This window comes from Cololabis saira, chromosome 18 (assembly GCF_033807715.1).
Source record: "Cololabis saira isolate AMF1-May2022 chromosome 18, fColSai1.1, whole genome shotgun sequence".
NCBI lineage: Eukaryota > Metazoa > Chordata > Actinopteri > Beloniformes > Belonidae > Cololabis > Cololabis saira.
The window spans coordinates 11,903,575-11,923,215 of record NC_084604.1 but is presented as its reverse complement, the minus strand read 5'-3'; the positions used below and the strand labels follow the sequence as shown (position 1 = coordinate 11,923,215).

At 40.1% G+C, this 19,641-nt stretch overlaps 1 protein-coding gene across 1 annotated transcript in view; it reads left to right on the top strand.

Annotated features, from left to right (window-relative positions):
- The window catches only part of scara5 (scavenger receptor class A, member 5 (putative)), a 114,360-nt gene that overhangs the window by 6,001 nt on the left and 88,718 nt on the right, over window positions 1–19,641 (top strand). Inside the window, exons 2-3 of the mRNA XM_061707260.1 lie at window positions 7,222–7,339; window positions 14,909–15,037. Coding sequence (XP_061563244.1) covers window positions 7,228–7,339; window positions 14,909–15,037 — 241 coding nt within the window. The 5' untranslated portion in view covers window positions 7,222–7,227. The remainder of the gene's footprint in view (window positions 1–7,221; window positions 7,340–14,908; window positions 15,038–19,641) is intronic.

The window sequence follows — 19,641 nt, the reverse complement described above, 5'->3', positions numbered from 1 at the left end:
GCTACCCTGGGGAGGTATATGCAGGGATCCTGGAAAAGAGTGTCCAGGTAATATTTGAACCTCAGATTCAGGAGGAATCAGGGTTGATTATGTCCTGGCTATGGAACACTGGACCAATTTTAAACCCTCACTAGGGTCCTAGAGGGGGTATGGGAGCTTGCCCAACTTGTCTACATGTGCTTTGTGATTCAAAAGAAGGTATTTGTCCATGTCCCTCAGGGTATTCTGTTGGGGGTGCCTGAGGAGTATTGGTCACTGGACTCGTTGCTACAGGCTATTGATTTCCTCTACTTAAGGAGCAAAAGTTGGGTCCATGTTTCCAGTAATAAATTGGGGCTCCCCTTTTATTTAGGGACATAATTTTTAGATGGAGCCAAGGTACTGGGGGGGGGTTCCAGTTTGGCAGCATCAGGATTATGTCTCTGCTTTTTGTGGATGATGTGGTTCTTTTGGCTTCAACAAGTTCAGATCCACTCTACTGGAATGTTTTGGGGAGTGTGAAGTGGTGTGGATGAGAATCAGCTACTCGAAATGGTTCTGAGTTCGAAAAAGATGTCAATACCCTCTCCAGGTTTAAGATTAGGTATTGTGGAGGACTTTAATCTTGCTCATGAGTGAGGGCAGAATGGAGAGAATCCGTGTGACACCTGCTGTACTGTGGACTCTGTTCTGTTCTGTTTTGGTGAAGAGAGAGTTGACTCAAAAAGCCACATTCTCTGGTTACAAGTTGACTTATAGTCTGACCCTCACCTAAGGTCATGAACCAAGCACAGCCACTGGAAGAATAACATTTGGGATATAAGGGTAGCTGGAGTCTCCCTTGGATATAGCATTAGAAGTAGTGATGCACCGAAATGAAAATTTGTGGCCGAAACCGAAACCGAAAATAATAATAAACACTTGGCCGAATACCGAACAATACCGAACATGGTTCTTCGCAGTTTTTCATTTATTTTGCCAATTTTTTCACCATTGCATAAATCAAATAAATTTAATTTAGGCATGCTTTTAAAAGAAAAAAATGTTTTACAAAATTACAAGGTAGAAAACATTTGTTGAACATAAAAAACTGAACATTTTTTAATTTCCCAGCATTTCTTAAATATTCCAGCAGACATTATACCAGCAAAGAACAATAACTTAAAATAAATAAATTAGCAAAATACATTTTTTGGCCATCTTTGAGCTTACGTTAGGCTTAACTACTGAACATTGTAACATAGGCCTTAAAACAATAAAAAATGCATTAAAGCGCTCAGGGTTTTTTATCATTTCAAATGATAAATCAAACTTGTAGTGCTGAAAGACTTTGCAGATGTGCCCCCTCTAGATATTTGAGCAGAACATTCATTGCAAACAGCCATTCTTGTATTATTCTTTGCCACTCTAAAATACTTCCACACTGCTGACATGTTTGCACCGCACCACTTCACTCCACGCTCTTCCACGTTTGATTTCCTCATCTAAACGCACCTGTAATAGATTGATTTATGTCGTTTTGGTTCCACCTGCTGGTGAATGTTAGGTCAAATTCTTATGTGGTTAGTTTTTGGTTGGCCAACGATTTATGTGGTGCGCAACCATTACGGGAGCGTTATGTGGTTAGTTTTTGGTTGGCCAACTATTTATGTGGTGCGCAACAGTTACGGAGCGGCCAGTGTATTTCCTTATATTACAACGCCCTTATTAATTGTTCGGTTTTTTTCCCACTTATTCCACCGAACGCCGAAAGTGTTTTTTTGCCATTTTCGGCCGAACAATTTCGGTTACCGAACAATCGGTGCATCACTAATTAGAAGTTCAACCTTTTCAAGGGAGTCTCTGAGTAGATTATTTCTCCACATTGAGAGGATCCATTTGAGATGATCGGGGCATCTGTTTGGATTCTTCATGGACTTGGGGAACTCCAACTGGGCGAAGACCTTAGAGTACACCCAAGACAAACTGAAGAGATTACATCTCCCAGTTGGCTTGAGAACACCTCTGTATTCTCCTAGAACGAGGTGGTTTAGGAGAGGGCGGATTGTGTATCTTTACTTAAATGCTGCCTCCATGACCAGATCTCAGATTAAGTGGAAGTTAATAGATAGATGGACATATAGATGAATGGGTAGATTATATAACTATTTATTCTGCTTGATTTAAAAGCCATTAATTGCAACAATCTTAACAATAGTAAATCAGAAGTGAGAGAAATGTTGTGTCAATTAATCACAGAACTATCTTTTTGGATGTATTTTTCACAGTAGTTAAAATATACAGTACATAAAAAAACAACACTGCACAATTTATTTCTGTGTGTGATATTCAGGCATCTTGCAAATGTATAAACAGAGAATCAAGCTGTATTTATCCAGAATTTCACAGTTTACTGTAGTTGTTTGTTATCCACCAAACTGCCAGCTCTGTTGCAAAGGGATCGTATACAACCTAGTTTTATCAAGCTACCACATGTCCACAACATGTCCACCAAGACAATACAAAGTGGCTGTGGTACACCAGGAGGATCATCCAGGGCGAGTCAAGTCATTTCAACCCTACATCTCCATTCAGAGTATGACTGGAGAAGTTTGAATATCGTCCTTCCACAGTAGCTTGGATATGTGTCATAAAATGAATGAACAGATGCATAATTTTATCAGATGAGGTCATAGTTGTTAAAGGTCTGTGTGAATGCAATTGCTGTTTCCATTTTCACATTCAATTACTCTACTGTGTTTTGGAAAATTGGCAGAGGAAATAGTTTTATTACATGCTCTGATGCAGTACAAAGAGTAACAGTAGCCACGTCTGAGTAGGTTAATCTCAGAAGCTGTTGTAATGGACAGTGACAGGAAAACATTTGTTTAGTTTGGTTTTCACTGTGGGTTTTTTACATACAAGTTGTTTTTTTAAATCATAGTAAAATTTCCAAGTGACACAATGGCTGTCCATGAGGCCAGATTTTCAACCATGCACAACTTTGGTTGTCATACATTATGTGAGTTTGTTGATACATTTCTCATTGGTGTCATTAAGATTATTAAAAAGTACAAGGCATTCAATACGGTTGCTGGAGTGCAGTTCCAGGAGTCCATGTCTCAACAAACCTGGGAACTCTATGGTCTATGGCAACACAATTAAAAGATGGAAAAGGTACATTTTGTTTGGAAAAGTAACCAGGAAAGGTACATGGAAGCATGATGCCAGTCAGAGTTGTTTTGGCTTTAATGCCCAGTGATACATTTGCCAAAAACAGGCATTTCAGCGGACACAACTTACTCCCACTGTCAAGCACAGAGGAGTGATTATTTAAGGTTCAAATCAAATCAAGTTTATTTGTATAACACTTTACAATAGGCAAAACGTACCCAAAGTGCTTGACATGAAATTACTAAAACAATAGCCTACATAAAAGTGATAATTAAAACAAACGTGTAAAAATAGTTAATAAAACAGTCCATAAAATAGTACGTAAAACCAACACAAAGCGTAAAGCCAATATAAGCAAGAATATCAAATGACCTGAAGAAACTTGTCTAGTTCCAGTCAAAAGCTAGACTAAAAAATTGAGGCTTCAGTTTTGACTTAAACACGTTTAAGTCCATGGCAGTGCGAATGTCGGGTGGCAGTTTATTACATAGTCGGGGGGCTGCAATGACAAAGGAGCAGGCACTCCACTGTTGAAATTTGGATCGGGGGACATCCAGTAAAAGCTGGCCTGAGGAGCGTCGAGCCCTGCCGTGGTCCTGGATGGCTAAAATCTCAGACAGATAGGTCGGTACTAGGTCATTAATGGCCTTAAAAACAAACATCAAAAGTTTAAAATCAATTCTAAAACAGACTGGAAGCCAGTGGAGCGACAAAAGGACAAGGTAGATATGCTCGTGTCTGGATGTGCTGGTTGAAAATCATGCAGCAGCATTTTGTACCAGCTGAAGATGTCCAATAGTGGACTGGCAGAGGCCAACATACAGAGCATTACAATAGTCCAGTCTAGAACTGATAAAAGGATAGATTGCCTTCTCAAGGTCCTGCTAATTAAGAAAAGGCTTTACTTTGGCCAAGAGACGGAGTTGGAAGTAGCTCGTTCTGTCAACAGAATTAATTTGTTTATTAAATTGTAGCCTGCAGTCAAATATTAGACCACGATTCTTTTACCTGTGTTGTAAAAGAAGGAGCCAGGATGCCCAGGTTTTCAACCAAAGGGCTCTACAGTGGAGACATACCAAACAGAATACATTCTGTTTTGCTAACAATAAGGTGCAAAAAGTTTTTGGTAAGTGCAGGGCTTTCGTTATGATATAATTGCACATCATCAGCATAAAAGTGAACGGACAGATCATGTTTTTTTTTATTGTACTCAAGGGCAACAAATACAGGAAGAACAGGATAGGGCCGAGAATCAATCCTTGAGGTACCCCAGAGGTAAGGGGATCCTGAGAATAGCAGTGGTCACCAAACATCACAGAGGAGGTCCAATTTGTCAGGTACGACCTAAACCACTGGAGGACGGTGCCTCGGACGCCAACATACTGCCCCAAGCGAGTAATAAGAACTGCATGGTCGACTGTGTGGAAGGAGGCTGTGAGGGCCAGCAGCACCAACACAGCAGGACTCGCTGCATGCAAATACAGGGCAATGTCATTTTGCACCTTCAAAAGTGCTGACTCAGTGCTGTGCCGTAATCTAAAACCAAACTGGAATTTTTCGAGAATAACATTTTTCTCTGAAAAGGACTGTAATTGATTAAAATTAGGTAAAACAGAAGGGTTAAGATGTGATGTTTTTTTTTTTTTTTTTTTTTTTTTTTTTTTTAAGGAGGGGTCTGATTATAGCATGTTTGAAAGCAGTAGGGACAAGTGTTGATAAAGACTAGAAAACTTGGTCCAACACAATCAAAAGCCTCTTTCAGAAACTTCTCTGGAATAAAATCCAGTGGACAGTGAGTGGGTTTCATGCCACTAACCACTTTAGTGAAGGACAGCAGAGAAATAGTCTCAATTATCTTCAGGGGAATCTATATTAGTGATGCTCTGTCTGACATAAAACACTTTATAAGTGAAAAGGAGACAAACTCTTCGCAGGTTGCTGTGGAGGGGGTGAGCAGGACGGATGGGTGTGGGTTAATGACAGAGTCAATGGTGTGAAAAAGCAGCCTTGGGTGATGAGAGCTGTTAGTTATAATGGAGGAGAGATATTTGGATTTGGCCTCCTTCAGATCTCTCTGGTAGGCAGCCAAAAACTGCCTTAACCAGCTCAGAGATACGCGTATGCTGTCCTTCTTCCATCGCCATTCAGCCTGCTTGCATTGTTGTTAAAGATGACGAGTGTGGTCATTCAGCCAGAGATTAGTCTTAGTTTTGACACTTTTCAATCGAAATGGGGCGCCCAGAAAGGCAGAGCAAGTGGAACTGAAGGAGGAATGAAGACCATCTGGACAGAGGGGAGGAGGAGGAAGCTCTGCATCAGGTCTCAGCTGGGAGTCCCTGAAGGCAGCAGTGAACTCTCCAGCTGTTAATGCGGGGAAGATGCGACGTCTGCAAGCAAGGGAGACAGGCTTGTTAGGGTCGGGGGGGGCAGAAAAATCGAAAAGAATGGGGAAGTGAGGTTGGTTGAACGCCTCTGTATACCAGAGTAATCTGAAGGCAAATGAGAGGCCACGTGTCTGACAGCCCAAGCTTGGTCAATATGTTGTGTTACAAAAGGACAATGATCCAAAGCACACCAGAAAATCTGCATCAGAACAGCTGAGAAAGAAAAGAATCAAAGTCAAAGCCCAGACCTGAACTTAACTGAAAACCTGAGGCAGGACCCCTGAGAGCTGTGCATAGTGAATGCCCAAAAACCTCAATGAACTGAAAAAAAGGGTCAAATTTCCCTCAAAACAATAAAAGTGACATAAATAAATATTGGCACATAGAGTTTGCTGTTTGTCTGAGGTTACATAATACCACTGCAATCGCATGGTTTTATAATGTGCACGAAACAACAGAAATGTAGGATTAAAAGATGGCGCACAGACATCTGCAGATTACTATTATGATCAGTCAGCAAAATATTAGGTCCCAATCAACTATTCATGTTGACCATCTAGCTGGCTGCACCACAATGTTCACTCGTGGGAAAGTTTGCGCTCAAAATGAATGACAACTCAGTTTATACTTTGTAATGCGTGTATGCTCTTTGAAGATGTTAAAGATTACTGACAATTAGGAATGGGTGATATTTTACCGTTCACAATAAACCGTCAAAAAAAATTGCCCACGGTAAGAATTTGTCATCTTGCGGTAAAAAACGATAAATTCCCGTTGATGACGTTTTTGTGTAAAACTGATTTATGGTTCTGTGTTAAATACACACACATTGTATATGAAGGAAGGAAGGAAGGAAGGGAGAAAACAAGGAAAGAAGGAAGGAAGGGAGAAAAGAGGAAGGGAAGGAAGGAAGGGAGAAAAGAGGAAGGAAGGAAGGAAGGAAGGAAGGAAGGAAGGAAGGAAGGAAGGAAGGAAGGAAGGAAGGAAGGAAGGAAGGAAGGAAGGAAGGAAGGAAGGAAGGAAGGAAGGAAGGAAGGAAAGGAGAAAAGAAGGAAGGAAAGGAGAAAAGAGGAAGGAAGGAAGGAAGGAAAGGAGAAAAGAAGGAAGGAAAGGAGAAAAGAGGAAGGGAAGAAGGAAGGAAGGAAGGAAGGAAGGAAGGAAGGAAGGAAGGAAGGAAGGAAGGAAGGAAGGAAGGAAGGAAGGAAGGAAGGAAGGAAGGAAGGAGAGAGCAGTAGGAAAGAAGGAAGGGAAAAAAGGAAGGAAATGAGCCTGAAAGAAAGAAAGAAAGAAAGAAAGAAAGAAAGAAAGAAAGAAAGAAAGAAAGAAAGAAAGAAAGAAAGAAAGAAAGAAAGAAAGAAAGAAAGAAAGAAAGAAAGAAAGAAAGAAAGAAAGAAAGAAAGAAAGAAAGAAAGAAAGATAAATTCCCGTTGATGACGTTTTTGTGTAACAAACATGGTGGATCTGAGAGCGAGATAGATTTATCGTTAAAAAGGTGGAGTTGAATTGGTATTTTTTTTATTGTCATTTTTATCGTTATCGGGATAAATGCCAGAAATTATCGTGATACATTTTTTAGTCCATACCGCCCATCCCTACTGACAATCTGCTCCTCAGTCGTTCAACATCTCACTACAAGTGTCACTAATGATAGTGAGGCAGGTCATATTGTTAAAGTTACTGAAATGCATCTTTTGTCTTTACTCAGGGGGAGATGGACAACAAAGCCATGTATCTGAGCACAAATGAGGAGAGAGAAACACCCTCCCTGTATGAGGAATCTTATGATGGACGCAACTTGTTGAAACTCAACCTGTGTGATGAAGGTAAGAAGGGTGATTGCTTTGAGTGTAAGGTTTTCCTTCATTTGAATTTCCAATAGAAAACTCTTTCCTAAAAGCACAAATGTCTGGAAGATCCCCCAAAATGTCACGTCACAGTAGTTTACAATGAGTAATGTTCTCAGTGACAACATCAGAGCCGAAGGCCTTCTGGGAACAGAACAGATTTAACAGATTTTCAGGAAGGGACTTTCTACAAAGCCATCTACACGTGATACAGAAAAAACACCCACACACTGATAACCAGCAGAGACTAAGTCAAACACATTAACATGCACAAGAAACAGGCGGTAATGCTCTTAACTTTTTGGCGTCAAAGTCCTTTCGCTGTGGTCATCTCTGGAAGTTGGAAATCTCCAGGAGCAACATCTGTATGTGTGTAAGCTCAGGTGCAGCTGAACTAACCCACAGCTGACCATGTGATTTACTCAGGTTTCTACCCACAGCTTGGCCAGATCACTGGGAAAGTCTAAGTGACCCTTTAATAGGACAATGTGTTGACAATCTGACGGAAAGCAGACATTGGATCACACATCTGAAGCTCTGCAGCATAGCTCATCCCAGATTAGTTAAACATCATGTTCAATTAGCAAATATATTTCTTTATAGGTTCACTGGAGCCCAAGATCCTGGAAGGACTTAATGGGTCATAGACTATAGACACTTTAAAAATGATGGGTGGAAAAATATGTTTTTATTTTGGAAAATAAATCAAGGTTTAGTGGTCTAATGTGTTGTTAAAAAGGTATATCTCTTTTCTTTTTCTTTTCTTTTTGTGTGTGAAGAATAGTGGAAAATACATATGTTGACTCTTGTGAGAATATCATATAAAATCTGAAGTAATTCGCCAGTGAATTGACTGTGTTACTTAGGGCCTACTGTCCTGCTGCCTCACTAAACCTCTACTACGCTCCAGCAAGTGGTCCAGGACCTGAAGCAGTGGCATGCCATGTTCATGTTGTTAAGCTGCATCCTTTTAGCGCCACTGAGTATTATTCTAAAAAAAATGCAACTTTTATTTGATCAGTCCACAAGACAGTTGCCCGTAAGTACTGAAGATGGCCAGTAAATACAGTACCGGGGAGACAGCAATGTCTTCATCGGAGAATGGCACAGGATTTGTGCCGTACCCAGTGACCTTAGACTCATAAACAGATATGTTTGTTAGGTCCAGTGATGTCTTAAAGGAGCCGTCTGTAAGAAATGGTCAAAACTGGTACTGCAGTCACTTTCAAAATATTGTTGAGCGGCGTGTACCCTCCCCCTCCTCCCCCCGACCAGAGGTTGCCAGGTAGGCTGCAGAATGCAGCAGGAACGTAGGCTGCGATGGCTGCGATAATTAGAGCCGAGCTGGCAACCCGGATGCCGAAACAATACTGACTTGGTGATTGGGAGATAGGTGGAGGGTGGAGCTTCAGAAACAATACTGACTTGGTGATTGGGAGATAGGTGGAGGGTGGAGCTTCAGAAACAATACTGACTTGGTGATTGGGAGATAGGTGGAGGGTGGAGCTTCAGAAACAATACTGACTTGGTGATTGGGAGATAGGTGGAGGGTGGAGCTTCAGAAACAATACTGACTTGGTGATTGGGAGATAGGTGGAGGGTGGAGCTTCAGACCAAAACAAAAAATGACAACATAAACATCAGTTGAGGGCTGCAACTCCTCTTTTTAAACTGGAATATCATGGCTTGAGTGCTGTTGTCAGTGACATAAGTATTTGAAATGAACATGATTTTTTTTTTTTTTTCTGTTGACATATCAGGGTCATTTTATGATTCTTTTTATTATTGCTCTTACATACAGCTCCTTTAAGGTCTTTAGTTGTTCTTTATAAACCTCATGAAAGATTCTGTGTTTTGCTTTTGGCGTGATGTTGGCTCAGTCGTCTGACTAGGTAGCTTTTATTCTATTAATTAGGGTTCATTATTCTTTCCTGCAGTCTGTTAAAACCTCACAGGGGAACATTTGCACATTTAATCAAGTAGCTCCCCCTATAGGTGTGGAGGTTAAGTCACAATGCTGTCTGAGATTCACTTCTTTGGTTTGCTCGCTTGAGCAGTCTCTCATTTTCTCTTCTGTCATTACTTTCTTGAGTCTCATAATCATCTGTGCCTTGAGCAAGATCCATTGTTGTTCATGTGTGACATTGTGCAGTGAAGTAATACGAGATGTCCAGGATGGGAGTTCAGAGTTTCTTTGGGTGGATTTTGGCCTCACATACATAGCAATCAGGCAAGCAAGTTAGCTCCTTCAGACAGAGAGCAGATCACGAATAAATTACTGGTTTTAATTCTTATTTGCAGCAAATCAAAGTGAAAATGTCAGTGAGAAAGGTTCATCACATTCCAGATGTGCCTGTATGGGAAATTTTGAGCTTCTCTGAACAATCAGAAATAATCAACTCCATTTACCTCTAGTTTCAGCCGAGTATTTCAGCAGGTAGATTAGGGGTGGGTATTGGGAAGGACCTCATGATACGATACGCATCACGATACTTGAGCCACGATACGATACAAATTGCGATGTCCCGATTATACGATATATCCCGATATATCGCGATATTCTACATAGTTCACCGAAAAATTTAAAAATGCATTACACATCTTAAAATCCAAGTTGTATATATGTACATCAGATGATTATGATAATTCATTGGACAAACTGAGTCAAAACAATGTAATTCAAACTTTCCATTTTAATCATGCAACATATTTGCATGAAAAAACACACTGAAACACAATGAAAAGTGCAGTGTGTGCATTATTCTTAGATACAAAATACTCAAAATAAAATGCAGTGTCTCACCCACACTGAAATCACAAAATAAAGTGCAGCTAGGGGTGGGCAAAAATATTGATACGGCAATATATCGCGATACATACATTGAATATCGATATCGTATCGGGAGACTATGTATCGCGATATATTGCCGTATCAATATTTTTGCCCACCCCTAAGGTAGATGTACATTTATGAAGCCGTGAGCACTGGGACCCTGAACACGTGACTGAATTTGCAGAGCAGCTAGGTAAAGCTTGTGAAAGAAAAGTCTAGTGTGTGGAGGTGTTTTTGTGTGCTTTTCGAATGTCACCGCTGTGAAACAGTTGGCAGTTCTAATTACTTCTCAGATTTAGTGCTTTCATTTGTGACTCCATGGGAATGCACCCCAGCACAGCTGGCGGAGGGTTTGGGGCCAAGTCCAGCAGCGCGCTTACAATCTGTCAGAAAAAAATTTGTGGCTTTTTTATCCTTGTTGACCTGAGGAAAATGTTAGAATTATATACATTGTTAGATATTTGTAATGGTCAGAGTCCCCGGTGACACGGCAGACGTGCCGGGGCTGAGCTCCAACATGGTTCAGTCTGTGATGTTTGTGCAATCTGTCCGTTGTAGAGACAGTTCCTGACTTTGATGGATCTTGTTACACTTACAAAGCCCTGCGGGGTTATGATGTGGAAAGTTAAACTCGAAGGAACAACACCCAAAGTGTGGCATTCATTAATCTTAGCAGAAACAAACATTTTCCCGGGCACACTCAATTTGCAATCATCTGACTCACACCGGTGCTGACGAAAATAAACAGACTAGTCGTATATTTGGTCAAAGCAGATTTTGTTTCTTTTCCATTATAAAGTTTACATCCAATTTTGCTCATTCCAGTTGAATGTGTTTGTTAAAATTTACAAAACATGACTGAATTTTGATCATCCATAGATCTCAAAAATATCATCAAACCCCATGAACAGTGTTAGGATTAATAACATTTACAGCTTTGACTTTAAAACTCTCTAGGTTTTCAAGACTCCACTTTAGTGATTGATTTAATAATTCATTTAGCTACATAAACTTTGTATAATCATTGAAGTATACTTCTCCAGTCGCACAATTTGCTTCAATTCGATTTTTGGCCAAGTTTTGCTTCTTGCATTTTGTCATTTATGTGGCCACTTGTTCAAACAATGAACCATCACTTGTGGTCATGCCGGTTTGTGGAGTCTTCGCTGATCTCCTGTTCCCCCCATTTACTCATCTTGCAAATGTAGATCCTACCTGTGATCTCCTGCTGCTGTTGTTCCTCTCACCAGCTGTTTCCTTATTTTATAAAGTTATTCGTCGTAAGTTCAACATGCCGCCCGTTGCCGTCAATGTAAAAAGGACAGGCGATACTCTAGAGCTGCGCGTTAAACGCGCGGTATCCGCCAAAGTAAAAAGGGCTTCTGTTTTGTGTATGACTTTCCTTTTAGTGTCTCACAAGTTTATAAGCTCCCAAACTATCTCTGTGTTTCAGTTTATTTTGGTGTGTTTTGATCACCGACCCTAGAAATCTAGATATGCTGCAAAGCAAATTTAAATTTGCATTGCAGGTACGTCAAGCCACCATCCGTTGGAGCTCATTAAGTGTGCGCTAAAGTCTTGGACAGCCCATCAAATCAGTCTACCCATGTAGAGAGTGTCTGGCCGGGAGTGTTGATGGCTGCAGCCGAGGATTAACGGCTGTTTGAATCGGCTTTGGCATCAACAATTAAAAATTCAGGCTTTTTCTTGAAAAATTTAACAGAAAACGGCACTCCAATCATTCCTTTGCAAGGAACTGTTTTGCTGACGGGCTGCGGCAAAAGTTTAATTTACTCTTTACACAAACACTCTCCCATTGATACTTCGCTCTGTATACGTCACCTTGTTCTTTGCTCTGATTGGCCGTAGTGCCAACCAACTACGTGCAAAGGGCGTTAGGTAAGCAACGTCAGGCAACCTTGGATGGCCAGGCCCTAGGGATGGTTCTCACTCAGACCCTATATCTTTCTAGATGTAGGTCTGATCTATCTGGCTATTGATCACCATTTCTTTACCAAAATGCATACATGCACCATGTTAATGTAGGAAGCTGTGAGGTGTTCACAGCGCAGTAGACACAGATACCTCCTGCATCATAAACACGTCTGCATGGAGCAGGGAACTACTGGCTGCTTCAGGGGAGATGAGGAGTAAATTCCTCTGAACAGGATGCAAGACAATAAATTACAGTGTTACTGACTCGTGGATATTCATTTTTCCTCCTTTTGACTCCCGAGTCAGCAGTGAGTTTTAGTTGGCATTACTTTATCAAAAGGTTGATTGGTCTTCACGTCACAGCTCATGCCCACAGTCGAATATCATCCGACTAACAAGGCTACGTTAAGTGGGTTAAAGTTTGCTCCGTTGACTGACAGATCAGTTCTGCATATTATTACTATTGACAGGGCTGCACATAAGTGGGCCGCCAGAGCGCATGCGCCGTCAAAATCCACAGTTGGGGCTCATATTATTGGTTGTGGCCAGACCAGAATACTAATATTAAAAAAATATTGAAATAGATGAACTTTTACACCATATTCGAGTTGAATTATTGAAATAAATTAACTTTTACACCATATTCTAGTTGAACTATTGAAATAAGTTAACTTTTACACCATATTCTTCACCTGAAGCAATAATCTACACCTTGGCTGATGTGGACATACAGAGCATAGCTCCTAGCTATTTCAGCTGCTATATGGTTGGCTGTCTGTACAGTCATGCAAGTTCAATGCTATTAAAGAACACGTTTTTTCATATAAAATAAACACATTTTTATGCAGTTTAGAAGTTTTGGGGCTTTTTTTTGGCTCCTGCGCTGCTGAAATCGAGGCGTCCTTTATTTCTATTTCTGAAAGTTGGCAACCCTAGGTGCAAAATATGCCATGAGCATCCCAATCTGGCCGATAAAAACTGTGACTTTTATACTGACTCTACAGACTAACACGCACCATAATTTGTTAATTCATCTTTATAAGTGAATAAATATCGTTTTGCTCATAACTTATTCCTGCATCCCTCTTTTATCGATCCGGCGAGACGGGTCACCGCGTTTTTTGGAGCCCCAAGTCACATATCCAGGGGCTCCTCTGAGCACCAGACCAAAATAATTATGTGCAGCCCTGACTATTGAATAATCTGTCATTCAGGTCATCTCCAGCTTTTTGAGTAATGGGGATGCAGTAGCTCCACTTGCTCCACTGATGAGGAATCTGATGAGCCTGAAGGGGGAAAAAGGTCGGTTTACTACTGGCTTAAAATAAGATTTCATTTGTTTGTTTGTTTTTCCCCACAATCAGCAGGACAGATATTGCCAGTGCAAGGGACAATTATCAGAAAAGTGCATGGTCATCTCTCCCAAAGCACCATGAAAGTAAATAGCTGAGTCATTTTCCCAGTGACTTATGAAGACTGTGATTCTTGAGGAATCTCAGGAAATTTCTTCATCCGTTTGACCTGAAGGGAATGTTCCCATCAGCAATCTCACCGCTGCCTGCCATCAAGCTGTCACACACGCACGCACGCACGCACGCACGCACGCACGCACGCACGCACGCACGCACGCACGCACGCACGCACGCACGCACGCACGCACGCACGCACGCACGCACGCACGCACGCACACACGCACGCACACACACACAGAGAGCTATCCTTATCTTATTCAGTTCAATTCAATTATTCTTCATTGATCCCTGAAAGGAGATTATATAATTATTAGGTCACCACATTGAGTTCTGTTCATTTTTCAGAACTCAGATCCCAACCGTTACCCTTATTTATGCCTAACCCTGATTTAATCCATACCCACAGCTCGGCTCTAGCTCCACCCAGGGAACCCTACAAGTGACGTTGTGGGTTATTAAGACCAGCCTTTGGACCCCACATGAATCACTGGTTCTAATAAACTCAGAGTACAATCTGAATCCAAAACAAGGGGCACACACACACACTTACAGTGAAACATCTTTTCCATCATTAATATGAAGCAGTGTGTTAGTTTCATCTGAACTAATTCTCAAGAATCCGTCTGACCCCGAGAGGCTCTGAAGTGCTGACATGAGTTATTGTCGTAGCTCCTCGGTGAGTGTGCACAGTTCATGTAACAGAATATGATGTGTGAGTCATGAATAATTGTAGAGTAATGCAGAGAGCTCTGCCAGAAGATTATGGATGGACTACCAGAAAGAATCCGGCCAACGTATGTGATTTAGCCTGCATTTATGTCTGAAAAGTCACAATAATTTAAAACTTCACCAAATTCTTTGTGCTTTTCTGTGACTATTATTCAAGTTGTATGTTGTGGAGGCAAGAAAAACAACATCCAAAGCCAAAATCCTATTTGTCACGATCCAGGCAAGATTTTAATTTCGTCTCGCCATGACGACAACATGACAGGTGTAGTAATTTTTCAAGCTGACATAATCTTACAGCTATAGTGTGCATGAGTGTATGAACAGACATGCGTCAGTTCCCCGTCAGCAGAAGATTTCTCTGGATATTTATGTAAAATGTTCTGCAAACGTGATGAAAGTCAAAGGATTAAAGTTCCCAGACACAGAGGGAACAAACTGACAGAGAAAACCTTTCCGTCAATAAATCAGAATACTTTTGTTGTTGTTTTTTGAAAGAAGGAGAGAGATCATGGTTTTATGTCTTTTTTTTATATTATTGTTTTGAAATGTAAAAAAGCCTCTCTTTTCCCTCTCGGCTAGCGTCTGGAATGCGTCGGAGGAGGCAGGATCTTTGCTGCAGTCACCTGAACTCCCTCTCAGCCATCAAGTATGCCATTGTTTCCCTCTACGTCCTGGTTCTTCTCACCATCTTCGGACTGTGCCTGGCAGGTAGGATGCGGACTTGGTTTGATGATAACATAACACTTTTTTATTTAGATTGGAGTTGTCTTGAAGCACTAAGCATCACCTACAGCCTCATTAATGCAATCAAAATGTTTCCCTCTTTCCCAACTTGTAGAAACTCAACAGACATTTTAAATTGAACATAACTGGCAAATGTGTCACTGAAATCAAAACTGCTTCTAAGAAAACAATATCATCAAAGCTATGACATTTATTCATTTTATAAAAATCGTGTGTTTATCTGCAGTTTCAAGAGTTCAAATTATGAACAAAATGCACTTTGCAAAAGGATATGATTTATCAAGACCTAAGAAACAACATAAAAAAGTGTTGCAAAAGAGCTCAGAAAACACATGGCAATTTCAATTCAGTTATAATTTACCTCATCAGGTAAGAGTTTATAAAGCCACAAATGTATTTATAATTAGGGGCGTGTCTTTGACTGGCATCTGCATCGCAGTCTATGATCTTAAAAAGTTGTCCTTATTTCAGCTACATAGTGATTAGTATTTACTTCTCATCTGTGGATTGGTGACTTTTCAGTGGGAATGAAAGGATATTCCTCTCTAGATTGAAGACAGCTGAACGTGTGTCACAACCTTTCCCTTATTGGAATATCTTTGAAAGTGCTCAGTAGATTTTTAGCAGGCGAAGCCGAGTTTAAAGCGGCTGCCGACGTGGATGGTGTTCTTGCAAAGCACAGCATTAGAAGTAGTATTATCTTTTGTGAGAAGGGTGTAGTGCAGATCCTTGGTTTGCTAGGTTGGTGCAGTTCAGACATAAATGTGGCTCATAATAGCTCTATCACCGTTTGTATTGGGGTATTGGAATATTTACATTTTTTTACTTTTTGTGTGTCTTGTGATTATTTTTCTAGTCCATGTGAAGTACCTTAGTCAACCCTGGCTCTTTAAAAGTGCTATACGAATAAAGATTGATTGATTGATTTGTTTGTATCTTCACATCTATTTGGCTCATTGAAATCGCTGCTCCTTCCATAAACTACACACGCTGGCCAATATAAAGATAGAGATGTACTTTATTGATCCCAGCACTGGGAAATGATTGTCCAGCAGCAGCATAACATACACAAACAAAAAGAAAGTGACAGCTCAACATAAAACCTAGATATGTATAAGTAGAAAAGTAATATCTAAAAATGTCTAAACATATTTACATCCTATACGTTAGGAATGGGCGATATTTTACCGTTCACGATAAACCGTCAAATAAATTCCCCACGGTAAGAATTTGTCATCTCGTGGTAAAAACGATAAATTCCTGTTGATGATGTTTTTGTGTAAAGCTGATTTATGGTTCTGTGTTAAATCCATGCACAACGTACGTGAAGGAAGGAAGGAAGGAAGGAAGGAAGGAAGGAAGGAAGGAAGGAAGGAAGGAAGGAAGGAAGGAAGGAAGGAAGGAAGGAAGGAAGGAAGGAAGGAAGGAAGGAAGGAAGGAAGGAAGGAAGGAAGGAAGGAAGGAAGGAAGGAAGGAAGGAAGGAAGAAATGAGCCTGAAAGGAAGGAAGAAAGAAAGAAAGAAAGAAAGAAAGAAAGAAAGAAAGAAAGAAAGAAAGAAAGAAAGAAAGAAAGAAAGAAAGAAAGAAAGAAAGAAAGAAAGAAAGAAAGAAATGAGCCTGAAAGAAAGAAAGAAAGAAAGAAAGAAAGAAAGAAAGAAATGAGCCTGAAAGAAAGAAAGAAAGAAAGAAAGAAATGAGCCTGAAAGGAAGAAAGAAAGAAAGAAAGAAAGAAAGAAAGAAAGAAAGAAAGAAAGAAAGAAAGAAAGAAAGAAAGAAAGAAAGAAAGAAAGAAAGAAAGAAAGAAAGAAAGAAAGAAAGAAAGAAAGAAAGAAAGAAAGAAAGAAATGAGCCTGAAAGAAAGAAAGAAAGAAAGAAAGAAAGAAAGAAAGAAAGAAATGAGCCAGAAAGAAAGAAAGAAATGAGCCAGAAAGAAAGAAAGAAAGAAAGAAAGAAAGAAAGAAAGAAAGAAAGAAAGAAAGAAAGAAAGAAAGAAAGAAAGAAAGAAAGAAAGAAAGAAAGAAAGAAAGAAAGAAAGAAAGAAAGAAAGAAAGAAATGAGCCAGAAAGAAAGAAAGAAATGAGCCAGAAAGAAAGGCGGAAGGCGTATCTGAGAGCGAGGAGTCATTCCAGTTTTGCAGTACAGGTGGACTCATTTAATTGGTTTTTAATTGGTGTAGTTTAATAGTATTTAGTATCTTTTAGAGCAGTGATTTGGGGGCTCCAAAGACTGAATGTGGTGAGAGATTTATAGTTGCAAAGGTGGAGTTGAATTGGTGTTTTTTTTATCGTTATCGGGATAAATGCCAGAAATTATCGTGATATTTTTTTTAGTCCATACCGCCCATCCCTACTATACGTACATAATGGTAGTGTGCAGCAGAAATGATAAATAATAAGAAATAACAAATGTTGCCTTGTGTAAGGAGAAGTCAGTTGTGTGCTATAACCAATAATGATTATTATTGAGAGTTATTGTATAGCGTGATGGCATGTGGTAGGAAAGAGTTCCTGTATCTGTCTGTCGGACAGAGCTGTAATAGTCTGTTAGAGAAAGAGCTCCTCTGTCTGTCCAGGGTGGGGGGGTGGTCGGGGTTGTTCATGGAGGAAGGTTTCTTCTGTGTCCTCATCTTCACCACGGCCTCAAAGTCCAGTCTGTGTGTGTCTCTGATGCTGATGATGCTGGAGACAACAGACTGATAAAAGATCTCCAACATCTTACTGCATACATTAAAGGATCTGAGCTAGAGTCTGCTCATTCCTTTCCTGAACACAGACTCTGTGTTAGATTTCCAGTCCAATCACTGTCAATCACGACACCCAGGCACCTGTAGTCCTCCACCACATGCACCTCCTCCCCCTTAATCTGTAGCGGGCGTGCAGGCGTCTTCTTCCTGTGAAGTCAATCACCATCTCTCTTGCTGACGTTCAACCTCGAGTGGTTCCGTTCAGTCCAAGCCACAAATCTGTGTGTATAAGGTGAAGAAAAAAGGAGAAAGCACAGTCCCCTGTAGAGTTCCTGTATCACTAACCACCACATCAGACATATGTCATCATATACGTGTAGTTGAGTAGGCCTGTGTTGAAAAGATCGATTCTCCGATTTTAAATCGATTCTCATATTAATTCCTAAAAATCGATTAATATGTATAAAGATCGATCTAAAAAAAAAATATATATATATATTTTCATCATTACATTACAACTTTTGGTACTTTTTTGTTTATGCCCAAAAAAGGAATATTTTGTTGGACACAAGAATAATTGGTGCCATGTTTTTGCCTTTAAATATGTTTAAAGGTATGAAAACATTCAAGTTTTCAGTTATAATTGCATAAATTGTCTATATTTCTTTGCTTTATATACTGTCTTGGGGTTACATTTGCATAAATGTTAAAAACCAAATTCTCATACAGTAAATGGGGAAAAAATAAAAGCGATTTCTTTCGTCCTCTCTTTCATCCCTGGATCTGTTTGGTAATTCTGACCCACATGATGTTTCTGAAAGCAGTTCTATCAGCATTCTGGGAGGTGATTGGTCCTTACAGCATCATTAGCTGCCAATACTTGCTGTTGAATCTCAATATAATACTAGTATTAATATGTTGCATAACTAGACAGTCATATAATTCATGCAACAGCTGAAAAAACAGTTTTATTAACAGTAACCCAAATCAATATTGGATGGAATCGAATCGGATCGAATCAAAGCGTGATAATCGAGTCTGAATCGGAATCGAATCGATTCTTGATATTTGAATCGATCCCCAGCCCTATAGTTGAGTAACAGTTGCAGTTACGGTTTTCATTTTACTACACAACCTGTTAAAATTCACTTATTTAGATGGATGGGTACCTATGTTTGCATTTCTTTTGCCAAAAATAAATAAAAAAAAAAAGTATGTTGGTGAAAAAAATAGGATCATAATACTGAACGTGCTGAAAATTCAACTTATTATATTTCTGTAACTGTCAAGTAGCTTTTTGTTGAGATGACACCAGTCTCTCCTCACGGCTGAGCTGTAACATCAGACACGCACCGTCACTCACACATGAACGCATCATAACTGTCAGGGCTCAGAAAGCCTGTACTCTGCTTTACTGTTGAACACACAAGCGCACTTGCAGGTTCAAAAGTTATTAGAACAACTCCAGCAGTGAACTTTCTTCACTTTACAAAACAAACATACTTCTGTTTTCTGCAAATCTGTTTCTACCCAAATCTGTTTCTACCCATTCTGATTTTTCTAACTTGTGAAGTCGGTGACCTTCTCCACAGTGAACTGAAAGGCCGAGGAGCGTGTTGGCGAGTTTGTGCTCCTCTCCATAAGACTTTTACAAGTCTCACGTGACTTGTAGAATCAGCTTTCTAAGTGCAGCGTTTGAATGACCCCCGGGTGACCTTTCCTCTCCACAGCTCCATAAAAGACAGAGGACATAAAGCATGTTGGCGACTTTGATGCTGCCTTCTTTTGTTCTGTGATATGTTTCCTGCACTACTCTCTATGCACAGGTGTGGGAGTGTACAAAACTACAAGTTACAGACTCATTTGTGCTTTCTCAAGGGAGTCT